Below are 13,859 nucleotides of genomic sequence, written 5' to 3' on the forward strand. Positions count from 1 at the left end.
TTCCTTCTTGTCCTGTCACTGTATAAAATGTTGATCTCCCTCTCTTTTATAACACCCCTGTAAGTACTGGAGGCTCACACAGATCTCCATGGAGCCTTCTCTTCTGCAGTCTGAACAGCTCCTGCTTTCTCAGCCTTTCCTCAGGGGCTCCAGCCCTTGGAGACTCTTCATGGCTGTCCTCTAAATCCATTTAAACAGGTCCCTGTCTCTCTTGTGCTGAAACCAGGACATACTCACCACTACCTGTGTAGCCTACATGGTCTCAAGGCACAGGCACAGGATGAGGTGTTTATTTGCACACCCTTATCCAAGATGCATCTAAGCCTTTGACAAAACTGTCCCTCTGCAGAAATGCTGGGATGCAGAAAAGAAAAAAGTACTATTTGGAGAAGGAAAGCAAACTACTATACACTTTTGTATTGCAGTACTGTTTTCAGGAAGTGTTTTGAACAGTTTAGTGCAATAAATAAAAGAAATAGAGCTAATAGGTTGCCTTGAACCTCTGTTATGAAGAGGTAAATAATAAGCAGATCTCGTATTCCAGAAGGCCGAACACATCAGATGTCAGTCTGACACAATGACATCTCTGCTGTAGGCTGCAGCTGTCTGAAGCAGGAGTGCTTCCTACAAAGAGCATCATCCAGGGGAATCAGTTCCTCATCTTTCAAGGAATTACACTGCCTAACAGACCCATTTGTTTCCCACTGTAATGTTATTGTACAGTTTTCTGTACTGATTATTTTTGGTCTTTAAATTGGGCTTTTATTTGTGTGTTAGCAGTCTGAATTTAATGTCTCTTCTGTGCCTGGGGTAAGAAGTGTGTACCTTGCTTTTATATTACAGCCAATTCACCTCTCAGGTTTCAGACCAAATGCTCTTGCTGCAGGAACTCATCTAAATTACTAATAAAATAATTTCTATTGAAATGAAATTGTCATAATGTAATTATGTAGTAATATATGTGCATAATATAAGTATTGGGAATAATACATATACATTTGTGAGTTAGATGGTGGAAAATATCTTCCTCCTATTAAAGATGTGGGCACACATGCAAAGATAAATGACTGGCCCAGCAAAAATCTCTGCTGTTTTTCTAGGCAAACAATCCCAACACAGCAAATGGAAAATCATTTGTTAAATAGAATTCAGAACAGGTCACTGTAGCTGCTGAGAGGGTTATGCTGACGAGGATCAAGATCAGTAGCTTATTTACAGTTTGTATTCTATTTTGTCAAAATTCCTGAGTAATTTTAATGTGATTCAAATGCGTAAGGCAATTAAATGTGACGTTCCATAGCCAGAGAGCACAGTCTGTGTGTCTTCAGTAGGTTTAAAATGAGCCCTAAAGCCTTTATAAGACTTGCTGTGTGGGAAGTCTCTAGAATGGCTAGAGGCATGAATTGAATGCACTGTAAATAAACTGTGGCATGAAAACTTTGACTAGTGCTCAGGGAGGAGAGAAAATGCTGATGAATGTCGAAACAATAACATTTGAATGCAGTGGGTAGCTCCTGCCTGACACACATAGGGCTGGAGCAGAGAAAAATTAATTCAGCCAACACAATGAGGGAGAAGCCTGACTCTGACACCACCATTAAATAGGAAAAAATTTGACAGGTAAGGCAAGTTATGCTATATATGTTTTTTTCATCACTCCTGTGCATTTCTGGGTAGCTCCTGCCCTGGTGTCTGCTCTGCAGATGTGGTTCTGCAACATCAGGGGATACCGTGATTTTCTCAGGCCTGCCCTGTGAGCCCACAGGAAAACACAGTCCTGTCCTGATTTCCAGTCTCTGTTTCTTGGACAACAGGAAGCAGACTCAGCAACAACAATGGCAAAATAACTGTAGCCTTGATCCTGAGGGTCTGGGAGGTTCCCAGGCTTGGTTGCTGTTTCTCCCTCATTTTCTGATGGTCTGACTTCATTCTGTTGTCTGTTGTTTGTCACTGTGCAATGCTGGACTAGGACTGTGTACCCCAAGACACGAAATGGAGACATGCCTCTCTCTAGCTCTCTTTCTTGTGCTCTTGCCTTACTTTTTACCTTCTCCCACCCCTACCAAGTATTCAGAGGTGTCCCTTGCACTATGCATGGCACAGATTTCAAAACCTGCCAGACAGCCCCTGGAATCTCCGTCACTGACATAATGAGGGAATGCTGCTTTGTGGCTACAGCTCTTACTACAGAATCTGTATAGCAACAAGAGCCTTAAAGGCATCATCTGAGGCTTGTGCTGTTCAAATGGGATCAAAAGCTGACTGTCACCAGCCTCTGGAAGAGCAGCTGAGAAAGGCTTTGCTGGTTGCTGTCTGCCAGCAATGCTGCAGTCGTGGGGCTTCTCCCAGGCTCCTGCCAGTCGTGCAGCTCCTGCAGAGAGTGAGTGTGCTCTGCAGTGAGGGGGAAAGCCTTTCTCAGATGAGAGGGGCTTCCTTATCACCTCCCCAGCAGCTGCACCAGTCAGTCCAATGGCCTCACTTAACAGTGCTGCTTCTTTGAAATCTTCCCTGTTTTGTTGTTTGCTTGGGTTATTTTTCTCCAGTAAGAGCTATTTCTTTCAACAGCTGTGTGAAGCTTTATCCACTCAGCAGGAGAATATCCAAAGCAATTCCTAAGTATCAGTGTCTGGCTAGTGTGGATGGCACTAATGGAAGAAGGTGCAGATGTGCCAAGGAAGTTTGTGGCCAGAGTGGTACCTTTTTTTGAATTGATATTTTTTGTGTGAATTGATAAATAGCTTTGGCTTGCAAGTGAGTATAAATATAAACTGCAGAGTGTTGAGAAATGTGATACATGCAGTCTCAGTGTCTGTGGAAAAATGAAGTGGAGCCCAGCTGTTCTGTAGTAATTTCCAAATACTGTATGCTGTGGCTTTTGCTCTTTCAGTGTGAGAAGCTTTGCAAGGAGAAAGGCCTAGCAAGGGAAAGGGAGAGCCCAGGGTAATGGACTTTCTGCAAATACTGGTAGTTCAAATAGTCCCCTTCATTTCTCTGTATGAGATACACAAAGATGTGAGGTGAGGTATTGTAGCCCAGGGACTGACCTGTGAATAGGAAATGTTAATTTCATATCCAAAGGGGAAAAATACTAAAGATAAGAAAACATTGTATTTGGTAATGGTAGGCAGGTAATGCAATATGCATGGCCTATACAATTACAATCAAGAGACCATTATGTCAAGTCCTGTATAATGAAGTAATAAGAGACAATCCATCCTTCATAAGACTAAAGGATAAAAAGATAGAAGAATTATCCTAACTTTTTATAAGGATAAAATACAAATGTTGGACAAATTACCTATTTGGCGGGGCTTGGGAATTGTGTGTGCATTTTCATGAGCTCAAAGTTATCTTGCTTGAGTGGGAGCAACACTTTCTGTCTAAACAAAGCAGAAATTCAAAGCTCAAAATAAAGTAGTCTTAGAAGGCAGAGACAAGTGGAATTATGAGCTGAAGCAAGAAATCAAGTTTAATTGGTGTCACTTAGAGTGCAAACAGTGCATTTCATCTTCATCATCAATAGAGAATGAAAAAAAGTAAAAGGCAGTCCAAACCTGTTTTAAATAAAATACTTGTCTGGGGTCTTTGCAAGGTGTGACTTCACTGGATTTGTTGTGTTCCCACACCTTGGCTTTCTGGACTCTGAAATCTCAGTAATGAGCTGTTTACCGACATTCTTTTCAATTAGACCATTTCTCCTTGAGTAGCAAATGTTATTCTGTTGAACTGATTTAATTTCAGGATTGTTTTCCCTCTACTGACACAAGTCAGGTCTTTATAGGCAGGACTGACAGCTCTAGCAAAAACTCCCATATCACTGCAGCTTGCAAAACATGATTATTTTCCTCTTCAAAAAGAGGTGGGGGGAAAAAAGCCAAAATTAGATTGAAAGAAAATAATCTGTTTCTAAAAGCCTTTTCCTGGGACTTTTTCATAATTTACCCTAAAAATCAGGGGAAAACAGTAAATGTTGTGACTGGAATGTTGTAGTGCATTTAGTGCTGACAGAGCAATCATCCTTGCTCTGCCTCCATTCCCTTATCTAGCCTTGCAGCTTGTCAGGAAATTCCAAGTTGGTTCAAAACAGCAAGATGCTAGTTCTCAGCTCAGTTACATAATTTCTCTGGCAGTGTATGTATTCTCTGGGCAAAATATGGAAAAACCCCCAGTTTTATTCTAGACAAGCATGACTGTCATAGAAATAGTTTTGCCTTTTAATAGTTTGGATGCACAGAATAATTTCTGAAGTATCTTTCTTCCAGAGTCAGGCCTTTCCTTCCTCACCTTCAGGCTATTGTGGACTCTGAAAGCACAGGTAACTGGGGATGAATGAGAAAACAATGATTCAGTTCCTGTGCTAAGGCTGAGCTTGAGAACTTGAGCTTTCATTCTTTATCTGTTTCTCAAGTTATAGCATAAGCAAAAGGCCAAGAGCCTTAAAATCTGCTAAAACTAAAATAGCTAACTCCTTACTATCTCTCTGGGATTAGGCATGTCATCTTAGTGTAACTCCCAGGGCTTTGGGGATAAGAGCATTTCCCTCATTTGTGGAGGATAAAGACTGTGAAGTGCTGAAGGTCCATTGAAATAAATTGACAAATTTAAGTCAAGTGAACATAAATCCGTATTTATCTCCCTGCCAAAAGTAATCCCACCAGATTCAATGCTCCTAATTTATCTGTTAGAAGTGCTGCTGCTGTTGTCCTCACTTCCTCAGGTTGGTGGCACAGTGGTTTCTTGAGGTGAGAGGTTCTATGTTGTCTGGACACTCAGTGTAGGTTTTCCTCCTCCTGTCACCCTACACCACTGCTCTCCAGATTAAGGGGATTTCTGCTGTAACAATGAAGGCTCAACTTTAACAAAAAACCTCTTGAGTGGGAGCCTGCTGAAATTTATAACCCTTATGTGCTGAGGATGCTTTTATTCCTTGTGATCTGTTTTTCAATGTCACATGTGAAAACCTGGAATGGGAAAGGATGCTGGCCGACACTGCCATTACAAATTTAATAATTCTGGGACGTGCTGCTGTTTCTCTTCTTCTAAATCATAGAGCTGTCATTGCTCGGCTGGGTGTAGTAAATACTGCTGTGACTCTGCAGCTCGTGCATGTCTGCTCTGACTCACAAATTGCAAAGGAAAAATTGGAATGGGTGAATATATTTAAATATTCATTCATTAGAGCTGGCTTCAAAAATTAGAATTTTCCTGAATAATCAGAGTTAGAGTAATAATGTATATTTATCACGATGGGTGTGTTGTTGAGGAGGTGCTTAACTCCCATCACAGATATTTTTCAACAATTGCATCTTTTATTGATGTATCTTGTTTTGGCCCTTGCAGATGAAGATGTTCTCCCTGCTCTGGCACAAACTGTCTGCAGGGATGATCCTTGCCTCAGCAAGAAGGGGTGGGAGGGGCTTTACCCCTCCCCACAGGTGTGGGATATGGGGCTGACAACATCCTTAAGGAGCTCCCATCTGGCAGAAAGCAGAGCCCCCTTCTCTGCAGCACAGGGGCTGCAGGAGCCTGGGCAAGGCAGAGCTCAGGGGCCTGGAACAGCAGCCTTCCAAAACCTGGGTGCCTTGGACATTAAGCTGGTGTCTAAGGCCTTGTGGGGTACAAAAGGAGCAAAACCTTTCATTGCATGAATATTCAAATTATTCTTTTTGACTGCAGCTAAATGAAATCTCTCAGTTACTAAAATGCAGTAAAAAGAAAATACCAAAGAGAAAATAATGTGAGAGATGCTGGAATGAATGACAGGTTGTTAAAGAATGACTGATCACCAGAGTTGTTTTTAACAATGAAGTTTGTTTTCAAAGACATGAAAACAGTGAAAAACTTCTGGTAATGTTGATATAAGACAACAAGCCATGGTTTGATGCTTGCACTGATCTCAGTGTGCCTGGTCATTAAAAGCTGCTCTAATCTCTGTAGTCCTCTCCTTTTCCTGAACTGCACTTTCATACAGGGGCTTGGAACAGCTCACTGTTCATATTAAAATGTTCTGGTGTTCAGCACTAGAAAGGTGGGGAGGATGTTCCTTGAAGAGAATAAGAAGCAGTTAGTGTCCTGAAAGGAATGTCCTCCAAGAGAAACATCTGAGAGGACTTCATCTACACAATTCAAGCAATATTTAAGGAGACATATAACAATAGTCTGTACAGATTACAAGGTTGCAAACATGAATGGGGGATAAGAATTTTATATGAAAGTCCAAAGGACATCAATTAGTACTTTAAAATTAAACAAGGGAAAATTAATATAAGTAGCTGCATAATCATGCTCGGTAATAGATTATGGAGTGAAAATTCTTTTTAATTAAAAGTGCTGAAAGGGGAAAGAATTAGTTTGATTAATTTTCCAGTTTGGATGAAAAAGTTAGAAACTGTTGAGTTGAAAATTACCTGTGGCTTGCCATGTCTTAAAAATTTTAGCTATTTCTAGATTTCTAAAAAGTTTAACAAAAGGGACCTGCATTATTCATAATTATTGAGATTTTGCACCTTTTTTTAAGAATAATTGGGAATGAGAAAACATCTCAAAAATGCATTTTCTTTCTAAGATTTCATAATAGTTTTGCACTGTTATTCTGGTGAATTATAACCCATATCCCTAGTAACATTTTTGTATTCTTGTCTGTTTTGATATGTGATTCAATATCCCTGACTCTGATCTCTTTCAGTCCCCTTTGTTTTCCCCCTGATCAGTGTTCTGTGTCATATTCATCCTGCTTTTGGTTTTCATCATTAAAATGACATTTTTTATCTTCTGCTTCACTGCACTGTTGGGGACTTGCCACTTCTTTTACTTGCCCTTTCTATTCTTACTCATGGTGAATGAAAGAATTAATCAAATCAAAATTCCTGCCATAGTTACTTACAAATCCTGCATGTGAAATTTGATTTGGAAAAGTGAGGTTTAATGGCAGCATGGAGACACTTTGGCATTCTTATAATGCTTAAGAGAAAACTGAACATTTATGTCCTTGGGAAAAGGTATTTCTTGGCAAGTTCTCAGCCACTGGAGTGGAGGAGTCTGTGGCACTTTGGCTGAAGATCTGTTGTTTTGCTTTCAGGAGACACTTGTCATTAAATGAACATAAGAGCAGAGTTTATCAAACCTCATCTACTTGAATGGAAGAGGGAATTCAGCTCCTCTGAGAAGGATCTTTCAGGTGCTGTTCTCTGTCAGAAATGTCCTACAGAAGGCAAGGGCTATGAGGAACATGGTGGCAGACACATCTACTACCCCTTTTTTCTGGGTTCAGGTTTATTCTGCCTTTGTCTGTTTTTAACAAGGTTGTCTCCTAAAATCTCAGTGACTCAGTGTAAGTCTGTACAAACAGGTTGTCTGAAGGCACAGCAGAACTGTTGGCTCATTTCAGTATCTCCAATGACATACTCCAAAACTCATCATGATTTTTCTGGGTTACTTCCTCCTGGTGAAAACTAAAGGCAAGCAAAAAATTAAGACACTACCACAAAGACAATTTGGATCTATTGTGAAAACATCTATCATCATTCTTTCCTTATGCTTCAGATCGCTCTCTGTGGTTGTCTCAATTAATCTAAAATTATTGTGACAAAATGAACTCCCAAATCCCAGGAATAAATCTTTTATTATAATCTTTCAAAGTTACTTTTTAAATTAAAATAAACGATGGTATATCTGTAAATCTGAGAAAATTTTGGTGACTTATTGAAACTTTTTCTCATGTTCATAGGAAATTAGCAAACTTACCATCAGTTTTTTCTAATTAAGGAGAAATTTAAATCAACACATTAAAATGGAGGAACTTTAATAGCCATTTTGATTGATTCAGTTGAAATTAATTACAGGGTGATATATTGTTCTGTAACAGAATTCATTACAGAAAAATGTTACAAGGTTATAGGCTATTTTACAAAAAAAACCCCTGTACTAATTAGCTGAAAATGCTGGGTTTAATCTATGTATTAATGCACATAAACTGAGAAAAATAGTTAAGTGGAGCATAGAAGCAGGCTTTGAAACTGCAGTAGTATGAAAGAATATAATAAAACAGGATATTAAATAATCAGAGATATAATATCTAGAAGAAATGTAATTTTGTGTAATTGCCAAAGTTGCACTTTAGGTCAAATAATGAACAATACTATAAAAGGATTAGTCTGACACTGTGTTCCAGTTCATAAATAACACAATTTGCTGTTTCATAGCTTAGATATTTTCTTAGGTGGGGTAACAGTTAATTTTCACCTCTTCCATAAAAATCCTTGTATTCTTTGACCAGAGAAATTAATGTATTGCCTTAGCGATTGTCTAGATTTTATATACCTGAATGATTCAACAGTGAGGTTTTTGTTACATCTGTTTTCTATCTTAGTGTTTTGAAGGGGAAATAACAGCTCTCCTGGATCTCCAAGTCAATTTACTGGGGTCACATCCTGCCATAAGTAGCTCTTGGCCTTTGGAAACCTCACTGTATGTGTTTATTATCGACTTCATGGAATTATTTGCAGCCTGCCCTACCTCTCACACTCACTGTGAGCAAGTTTGGGAGCAGAAAATCACAAGGCATGTGACAGTTTTGTACTGAAATGAGCACTATTTTGGAGCCAGCTCGTGCCTTACCTGTGTGATATTATTTGCTACCATTATTCTCCGTGGTGCTGCAACAGACCCTGGAGGAACTGCAAGGACTCCAAAGAGCACAGCAAGTACTTGCACACATCAGTAATGGTCAGATTTTCATATTATACATGAAGGAAATGGAGAGCAAAGGGAGTTATTCATGCCAAGTGCATTGAATCTGTGACCCCATGATTGAAGATTATGTGGGAAATGAACAGTTCTGTGGTCCTGGTCCTTAGTTAGTTGCCAGGTAACTGCTTTCAGAGAATCAGCAGAAAAAATGTGTTTTCTTAATACCTATTGAGTAGATCATTATTTTAGCTTTACAAGAACCTAGTTTATATTTCCACAGTGATCCCACTGATTACTGATTACCATATACTGTACTAAGCAGGGTCTTCCCCCATACATAAGCTGTCAAGAGTCAGTATGTTAAGTATAGGATATGCGAACAGGACTTAAAATAATTATTTGTATATAATAATAATTATTATTTATAAATATTTGTTGCTGTATTCTACCTCTTACCAAGCAGGAATACTGAAGCTGCAAAGAAAATCCGCAGGAATTCCCTCCTTTTTGTTTTTCTCCTCCTTTTATTTTGCTCTCTCCCTTTTCCTCCTGTCCCAGTTGTACACTCCATAATGGTGAAATGGTGAGAAACAGAAAAATTGCTGGAGGAAATGCCAAAAGTACAGGTAAAAATACATCTCAGACTCAGGAGTAAAGGCTGCAGACGGCCAGACTTTCCTTAGGCTTTAAAAAAATCACTGTTAGAAATACCAAGCTACACATGAAGAAAGGGCAGCTATGGAATGGAACAGTCCTAAAGGCATAAAAGATTGTGTCAAGTATGTGAGTAGTAGAGGAGGAGCTTACATCACTGGTTTTTGAATAGTTTTCTGTTTTCATTCAGTGTGCTGAACTCTGTCTAGTGAGCTCTAGACTGGATAAACATTTTTGTTTCCTTGCTTACTTTCAACAGTCTGCTGAGAAGGCCATGGGCTGTGAATCAGTTTTCTCTGGAGCTTACAGAGAAAGAGAGACTCCTTTAGAAAACAATCCAATTCAGAAGCTTTAGTCTTTAACTTTCGCTGGACTGATGCCCCTCTGTGCAATTCCATGTTCTATTGAATAAAGGTAAAACCAACCCCAAAATATATCCACTGGTGTCTTTTATTAAGTTATGCAAAATACAGTATTAATTATGACACTGCATGCATTTTAGACAATATAAATGCAAGCCTACAGAAAATGTGACAAAGAAACCCTCAATTACTTTTGAGGTAGTATACAAGGAAAAATAGGAAAGCAGAAACACAGTGGATTAAAAGAACAAAATATTAGTATCACTTTGTGCATACATTAGTCACTAATAAATACATTTGTATGAAATAATTTAAGATACAATTCCATTCTTGTTGAAAAATATACTTCTTCAAATTCACCATTCTTGTTTGTTTTGATTTCACATGACATTTTATGGTATTTTATCAGGTGGATTTATTTTTTTTGTCACCGCCATCATGATTTTACCCTTTTCCTCCAAGAATTTAGGCACAGATGGCCTCATGCACAAAAATAAATAAGAAACCTGCTTGAAGGGAAAAGAATTCTGCTCAAATAGCTTAGGATAGTCTAATAAATACATTTTTGTTTATAAAAATACTTCAGGTTTATAAAAGAGGGGAGGGGACAGTCTCCCATGTGGAAAGGATGTCAAGTGAAAAGTGCTGTATAACGTTTCTGAAGAGATTTTGTTTTAAACATATAGTACCATTATGAATATATATTTTATAATAATCCTGTTTCTTGGAACCCTGTGGTTCACCAGAAGTATCAAATGCTGCTTTCCTCCTTTTGTCTGCTGTCTTATTGCCGTCGGGGGAGGTGCCTAGTTGAGGAGGGTTCCGTATAGCTGTGCTTTTGTAAGGCTGTCCTTCCGACTCAGGCCAGTGCTCCCAGTCCGCTGGAACTGCGGCTGTTTGCCGTGGACTCCCGAGTGGCTCCCTTGGTCCACGGAAGCCTGGTGCATCTCTGGAGCCTCCACTGAGCTCTGGTTGAGTGACTCTGCTGAGCTGTTGGGGCTCACGTCCACGTACTCTCTTTTCAATACCGGGCTATTCTCCATGTTTTTGCTACTGCATAACTGGACAGTGATCCGCTCGTTTTTTTGGTCTCTTGATTCTTTTGTTTTGTAAGTGGGCAATTTGTCCTGTTTACAGCTTGTGCTGATGTCAATGTTCAGGCCACTGTCTGTTCTCAGGAAGCAAGAATCCACAAGTCTGCTTTGGCAGATGTCGTCTCCCTCTGAGCAGCTGTCTGCTTTGTAGCTAGCATAGATGGGGCTTGTTCGACTGTCCCCCTTCTTGATGGGGCTGCTGTAGTACTGCTCTGAGAAACTGCAGGGCGACAGCCTGCCAGCGTTCCTGTAGGAGTACGCTCCAATGTCCTCCACGCTCAGCTGCCTCCATCGCCCTGGCAAGTCTTCCTCTGAAAGGTGGGTGCTCCTGCACTCATTCCTCATTTTCTGGTTTGCTAAAGCCTGCTGTGGCGTTATGGCTGAGAAGTGAAAAGGTTCGTTTGCATACGGAGGCAGAGTCCTGGTGAACGTGGGCGAGTTCTCGTTGTCGTCGGCCAGCTCCATGTGCTGCGCGGGCTTGGGCTTGGCAAACCTGGGGCTGCCCTGGTGCTCGTAGCCCGCGGGGGACTTCCTTTCAAACAGCTCCTCGCGGTTGCTCATGTAGATCGCTTGCTGAGAGGCTGTCAGGGTGTTGGCTTGGGCATTCTCCTTCTCCTCAGATGTGACGCTGAAGCTGGAGTAGGAGCTGGAGGTCGGCAGAGAGGTAATGTACTCTGGGAAGGCTTCGTGGGAGAAGCTGGAATGGAAACCGTCCTCTTCGACAGTGCTGTCCGTGGAGTTCTGGGACCGCAGGAAGCCCACGTCTTTCACCTGCGTGTCCACGCTCTGCCGCCTCTCCCTCCTCCTCTCCTCGGGGCAGTAGAGGGCTGTGTCACTGCAGTAGATGTCGGACTTGTACTGGGGTCTTTGTCCCGCTTTTCCAGCAGAGTCCTGGAAGTTGAGATCCCTCGTAGATGGGCTTGACAGGTGTGAGGACAAGCTGTTCGGGTCGGGCTTCTCCAGGACTTTGGCGATGACGCACGTGGGGATGGTATCAGCGTAAGAAGTGTGGCACAAGGGGACGGAAAGGCTGCACCCGTGCTTTTCCAGGTGGATGCTGACTCTTTCCTGAAAGTCTGTTGGCAACTGCAACATAAAGACATGGCAAGGAGAAAGGAGAAAAGGGTACGTGTCAGTAGAGGTGTAGATGAGTGCTGTTTATGACATTACACAGCTCACTGTACCTGGTTCTTTGGCTAATGTGATGGCCACAATATTTGCATTTCCGGAAACAAATGTAATCAAATGAGTTTTGTTTGTTTACTTAACATCTGTACATCTTCTTCTGCTTTTGCTCACAGATAACACTGTGAAACTGAAATGTTGCCTTCCAAATTAATTCAGGTTGGATAGGAATGATCATGGAATTGCTCAGGTCATAAGAGGCCTCCAGGCTCATCAAGTCCAGCCATTAACCCAGCACTTCCAGGTTTATTTTACTCATGTAAATAAAAGATGTAGTAAACAACGGTCTTAAAAAGGCAGGTAGGGAATTACAGCCTACAGCAACACTTTGCAGACTGTGCTTGGGTGTGATTTGCAGTTGGAGTGTGGGTGTGCAGAGGTCTCTGCAGGGGTGAGGAAGGAGGAAGAGATCAGATTTATTCTATTCTTCTTTTGCCTTTCCTCGAGCTCATCTTGCCTACAACCCCATGCCAAATTGGCTCCTGCCCTCCAGCATCACATTTGATAAACAATGCTGTTTGAAGACACAGAAAAGCTGACTAACACTTACAGAAGTGGTACTGGCTGCTGTGACAGGATTATTCCTGTGCTGGGAAGAAGCAGATCAAGCTGCCTCCTTGCCCCTTCAGTCAGGCACTGCTTGTCAGGTCAACCACCCCCATAAGCCTCAGCATGTCCTAACACACTGACAGATACAAGCACTAAGACCTGAATCCACATTGTGATTCCTATGACAGAATTAATCAATAAGTCTGTTATGTATCAGAAATAATATAGGCTTTTTTTCAGACAGTCAGGATCAGGGCTGTGGATGGTGGTTTCACCTGCCATTCTGTCATGTGGACCAGAAGAGAGAGAGATGACATTCTTTGGTGAAGCCCACTCAGGTATCACCAAGCATGCTATCCTGTCAAATGTTATCTGCCTTGCTCACTTCAGATCTCTATCAATGATCAGACAGCAATATGAGAGAGGTTGTCTCTCAGTATTTCTTGCTGGAAATCAGGATTCATGTTTGGAATAAATTTTGAGTTTGTGATTGTGATAGCTCCTTTGATATTTGTATTGATTTATGCCACTTGGGAATTTATCCCTTCAGTGCTGGGCTGAACTCTGTTTACTCAGCACTTTGTTTTTATAACTTGAAATCAAGTTCCTCTTTACAAAATAATCAGTGGTTAACCTTACGACCTTAGCAATCCCATGTCCTTTCCAAATTTGTTCCTCTAGAAGAGATAGAATTACAAATACCTGTAGTTGTTCCTTTCCCCTTTATTTTTGGCAAAGGAAATTTAAGGTGCCTGCTCTTTGTCATGGCCTCACATTTTGTAAGATATGGAGATCCTCTTTTAGCTTTGCTGGGAAGTTTTTAAAGCTGGTTTAATCCTCAAACCTCACAGTGTTTAAAATATGGCACGTAGTGAAATGGCATTCTTGTTATTTGTAGTAGGACGAGTGTTTTTCAACCAACGCACCTTCCAGGATATTTTGGATTAATCATTATGTTGCTAATTAACTCATATGTCTTCCATTGGAAATAAATGATATTGGCAGTCTGCTGGCAGACAGCAACATTAGTCATAGTAAGTACAGATGCAAAAAAGATTGAATAAACAGGTTGTAAAATAGGCCTGGTGTAAATTGCCATAGAAATGAGGAAAAGAAATACAGTTAATTTAATGTGAAAATGCTGTATGGGGCAGCTCTTATTTTAGTATCCTGTAGCACCACTGTTTGATCTATTTTATATATGTTATTAAGATTATGAAATGTGTGAAAAAGAACACATTATTTTGTGGGCATTGCACTGGAAACTGGAATTACTAAAATGATACTGCTATCCCATTATTATTATGTTGTACTACAGTTTAAGTTT

At 40.6% G+C, this 13,859-nt stretch overlaps 1 protein-coding gene across 1 annotated transcript in view; it reads right to left on the reverse strand.

The window, feature by feature from the left end:
- Nucleotides 1–9,774: 9,774 nt before the first annotated feature.
- BEGAIN (brain enriched guanylate kinase associated) overlaps nt 9,775–13,859 on the reverse strand; it is a 53,418-nt gene continuing 49,333 nt past the window's right edge. The window contains exon 4 of the mRNA XM_063397359.1: nt 9,775–11,884. Within this exon, the coding sequence (XP_063253429.1) occupies nt 10,511–11,884 (1,374 nt within the window). The 3' untranslated portion in view covers nt 9,775–10,510. The remainder of the gene's footprint in view (nt 11,885–13,859) is intronic.

This window comes from Prinia subflava, chromosome 5 (assembly GCF_021018805.1).
Source record: "Prinia subflava isolate CZ2003 ecotype Zambia chromosome 5, Cam_Psub_1.2, whole genome shotgun sequence".
NCBI classification, from domain to species: Eukaryota; Metazoa; Chordata; class Aves; order Passeriformes; family Cisticolidae; genus Prinia; species Prinia subflava.